The sequence below is a fragment of the Mytilus californianus genome, unplaced genomic scaffold (genome assembly GCF_021869535.1).
Source record: "Mytilus californianus isolate M0D057914Y unplaced genomic scaffold, xbMytCali1.0.p SCAF_3, whole genome shotgun sequence".
In the NCBI taxonomy this organism is placed as follows: Eukaryota; Metazoa; Mollusca; class Bivalvia; order Mytilida; family Mytilidae; genus Mytilus; species Mytilus californianus.
In genome coordinates this window covers 17,787,907-17,792,808 of record NW_026262679.1, presented here as the reverse complement: position 1 = coordinate 17,792,808, position 4,902 = coordinate 17,787,907, and the positions used below count along the sequence as shown (strand labels likewise).

The following is a 4,902-nucleotide window of genomic DNA, read 5'->3' as shown; positions in this document are numbered from 1 at the left end:
ACTGATGAGTCTTTTGTATACGAAATGCGCGTTTGACGTACAAAATTATAAGCCGGGTATTTTTTTATTTACCGCCCAACCTTGTTAACAAGACGTGTCAAGTTTTTTTATGATGTGTAACATTCGTCATGCACACCACCATTTCAACTCAATTGACGAGGACGCCTGTGGAATATTACACGTTTACTTTTGGCGACCTCTAACATGAAAGATATGAAAAACAACAAACCAAAAAAAAAAAAACTGTTAACACATAGCTATGTCTCATCTTTTTGTTAAATTGATAGTAGAATGCAAATGTTGAAATTAAAATAGCAATACTTAAACCTATAAGTTATGCAAAATATTTAACGTCAATAACCATGACTGAAGGTACAGGGTCAAACTATCTCCATAGAAATGTAATGTGCCAATGCTAATACAACTGCATACCAAATATCATTGACCTACTACTAGTGGTTCCCCATAAACTTACCTAATCACTAACCAAAACATGTAAACTAAGCAAAAGTTTCAAAGTCAATAGAACATGACTGAGGGGGCGGGACCAAATAATCTCCATGGAAATGAAATGTGCCAATGCTAAAACAACTGTATACCAAATATCATTGTGACCAACCACTAGTGGTTCTGCATAAACTGACCTTATTATAAACTAATACAGTGTTGACGCCGCCGCCGCCGCCACCGACTACAGCATACCTAGGTCTTGCTTTTTGAATCCGTCAAGGCGAGACAAAAATACTAATTCCGCTGAACTAGAGGTCTAAATTGATCAATTGTCCAGGAAGTGAAAGATGAAGGATTTATAAAAAGAGGGTTTGAATTATTTTGCCAATATCAGTTTCTTGTTAATTTTCATCTGAAAATATTATTTTATATAACACTACAAATAATAGAAAAATAATTTTATTGCACCTTTTTATATATATTTATTTACAATAATCGTTAAAATTTTAGCACTATCATCTCTTAGTATGTTGATATTTACAGAAAAGATAAATAAATACAGTCCGATATATATTCTGACATTTGCTGAACTATGAATGATTTTATTTTCAATAAAATCAACATCAACAACTAAAAATTCAAATGTTAATGTTCAGTTGACCACGCAATTTTATATTTTTCTGCCACTTTGTCCTTCTTAATTTCCTGAGAAATACTTACAAAACCAGCCGACTTCAAACGCAATACAAAAAAAAACGTTACTATAGTCCAATCTGTGTATTACAGACAATGCTATTCTACTTGTATAATTGTTCAATAAATTGCTCCGAGTTTCCCAAAAACAATCCTGCATGTCCAACCTGCAGACGACAATAAAAAATTGTCCAGTACCGTATAAAAATCGGTTTTCATTGCACATGAAGCTTTTCTTTTTTCAAAGATCGTTAAAATTTAAAGTCACACATTGTAAAACGTGGGATACGTTTTTTTACCAATCAGAAAACCCTTTCTGTATTTGACAAGAAGAATAAAAGGCTGGATTCGTGCTCGGGCTGAAAGATGACGATGTACAGTATGTGGATGGTACATTAAATGATCGTCCCACTGACGCTAAAGGTGCAACGGGAAATAATGAATCACTTCCAAACGACTGCATGGCTGCCGGGAAAGGCTTTCTTGAAATTCCGAATGTAGATCCAGGAGACGGGAAAATCTGATATGGGTTTTGCGGGTTTGAATGCATTGGAGATCCTTTCATTGAGTATGGGTGGAATCCAATTTGTGACGATGTCATAGGTACATATCCCAAGTTGTACCGGATGTCGTTTTCATTAGGAGATCCATTGACAGATTTTACTGTACTTTTCCTTGCCCTCCGTCTTGCTTGTCGCCGCCTAAAATCTCCTTTCGAAAAATCATCGATACATGCTGGATGAATGGACCAATAGTTGCCTTTGCCGTTATCGGACCTGCCATTCTTTATGAAGCACTCGTTCAGGGAAAGATTATGACGTATGCTGTTTCTCCATGCCTTTTCCTTGTTGTTGTAGAACGGGAAATTTTCCATGATGTATTGATAAATATCATTCAGTAAGATTTTTTTGTCCAGTTTACTGAGTATTGCCATGGAAATCATTGCGATGTAAGAGTGCGGTGGCTTTTCGTTGGGATCACTGGAACATAAGCCATTCTTGATCGATCTGTCTAATGATAACAGAACCTGTAAAAAATCAAATAAATATTATAGAAAATAAAACAAAAGATAAGCATCTAAAAAACAGAATTACTTTAAAACAGCTGTAGCATGCTTGCAATTATCTACAAATTGCAGATTCAAATCTGCATTACACTTGTTTATGGTAAATAAACGTAAACTGTTTTCTTATATTTTCCCTCTTTTTCAATATTCTTGAATGGCATCAGTTGTTAAAATGCTCGTATAAATTTCAATTTGAATTTTCAAGTATGCATTTTTGTTAGTTATGTTGTTGGTTTGTTGTCTATTGTTTATTTCATTTTTTGTTATATAAACGAACACGGCTCCATTATATTTTAAGAATAGAAATTTACAATTAAATTGGTTACCTAGAGTAGGAAGGTGGAGGGGGGGGGGGGGGGGGTGTTGAAATGAAAATGATCTCTTACATTGGGCAAGGATTCAATTTCATAAGACGCAGTACTCTCACATACCGTTGTGATTTATTTATATTTTGTTTTTTTTCGGGGATAATTCCAATCTATGATTACACAGAAGCCAATAAAATTTGTTTTAATTTTTATTGTTATTATTATTATTATTATTATTATTATTATTTATAACACCAAAGAAAATAAACTTATCATATTGGAATAATATTTATTCATTGTGTTTTTTTTTTATATGTCATATTCATGTTTGTTGCTAATATTTATTTTCTGTTTGTTGAGATCGCGGAAATGTTATTACGTGTTGTTGGCTAATACTTGTGATACTTGTGAATGTTATTAAATGAAACAACATCATAATAAAACAGAAATTGATCAGTAAATAAAACAATAACATTGATCAACAACAAATAAGAAGTTTTTGCATAAAAAAAGGGATACTGTTTGTGTATATGTTGTATATCTACCACCTACTGGTTAGTTTGACTAGTTTTAATTAGCTGCTGTCGAATTAAGGAATCGGTAAATTTGTAAGTAGTATAGTATATTATATCTTAATTAGAAGAAGCGATTCCCCAAAGTTTTTTTTTATAAAATGCAGAACGGATGACGGCCAGAATATTTAACTTATTGTTTTCCTAACTCTAACTGTGTTTATAGAGAGAATTGTAGGGGCCAGTTTCAAAGCCCTGGAGCATTACGGCAATTGCAATTAAATTGAAGTTTATATGGTTTTATGATTACTCTGATTAAGACAACACACAACAGTAATCAAATGGTTCCAGGGAATGGATCAGCCCTCCTGTGTTTCCTACTTTTGAAATTTCTGTTGACTGTTATGCACATTTATACTTTCAATTAAATGCATTTGTTTTATTAGATATATGCACTGTTATGGTTGCTTTCATTAAGCTTATATAGATAAGTTAAGGAAAAAATTTGCATGATTCAATATATTGAACTAGGAATCGTTTGCAAACCTATACTAGATGCAAAATCCCCGGCATATTACGAGTGATCGTCAGTGTGCCTCTTCCAAAAAATGTCCCCTCTACCAATTAAAAATTTGAACTAAATGAGACAACATACCTGTGCAATAGATTCGGCACTGTCACTGCAGCTACTTTCACTTTCACTTGTACATGGAGATGGTGTCTCGACTCTATCGCCCTCGCTCGAGATAGAATCTCTTTGGACTGTTTCCGAGTCGACTCTGGTCAAATAATCGATGCTGAACTGTGAATTAATCATGATTTCTAATATCCAAAAGGAACAAGCTTATCGAAGAAATAATAAAGAATAACTTGTTATGTTAGCGAATCAGTTTATATACCCGACAACTTGTTGACAGTCCAGTTCACTTGCTGAGTTGTTCACAGTTCTTAATCACGTGGTCTGATTTCAATGCCATCTCTAATGAGATAACGGTTCATATTGTTAAATGACATTTCATTATTCAAAAATATTTTGACAGGTGCAAAACTGATTATTGTAATGTTGAAAATAAAGTGCGAACTATAAAATCAAGGAAAACTGACAATTTTATTCATTTCGTGTATTTTTAATAAAGCAAGAACTATTTTTGATGAAATAACATTTAAGAAAAGCTGGAAAATAATAATTCTGTAATCTGGAAGTGATTTATCATAGTCAACACGATAATAATAGTAATAGTTATAAGTTTTTGAATTCTATAAATATATATTTGATATTTATATATTTATAACAATGTCCATTAAACAATATTAAGAACGTTATATATAGTGAAATAAGGTGTTATAAGATTTTTTTGTATATAATTTTGTTATGAATTTATAAAAGAAAATTCAGTGAGCGTTGTTACAACTGGTACGATAAAAAATAAGCATTGCACACTCTTTGACTTCGAATCTTTGATCCGGGAGCCATTAAAAGCAAGTTAACGGTATAATGGTTTAACGATGAAAATATTACGTCTTATAACAAAAATAAAGTAATAAAATTAAATAAAATTAAATTAAGAAAAGCATGGCATGGGGTTATGTAGGGGTGGGGATGACATAGTGTGGTGAATTAGTAGGCTGAAAAGTGTGTTGGAGGCAAACTTCTGGAAGTCCCTCCCCCCACCCCCCACCAAAAAAAGAAAATGATTCCTAATAGTATAGAAGTAAGTCAGTATCCGCTTTAATTTTTTTTACTTATTTTTATTTTTGATAAATTTTTTTGACCAAAAGGTGAGGTGGAATTCGTCCCTTGTCCTCCCCAAGCTCCTACGCCATTGGGATATTATTACATCAACCTAACCTTGCTTTTGAATTAACGCTATTT

The 4,902-nt window shown here is 32.8% G+C and overlaps 1 protein-coding gene across 1 annotated transcript; it reads right to left on the bottom strand.

The window, feature by feature from the left end:
* Positions 1-893: 893 nt before the first annotated feature.
* On the bottom strand, positions 894-3,936 carry LOC127733440 (forkhead box protein unc-130-like). Its single transcript, XM_052242801.1, has 2 exons — positions 3,685-3,936; positions 894-2,170 (listed from the first exon to the last, which is right to left on the bottom strand). The coding sequence occupies exons 1-2, from the start codon at positions 3,844-3,846 to the stop codon at positions 1,439-1,441; spliced, it is 894 nt and encodes a 297-aa protein (XP_052098761.1). The 5' UTR covers positions 3,847-3,936; the 3' UTR covers positions 894-1,438.
* Between the last annotated feature and the right edge of the window lie 966 nt (positions 3,937-4,902).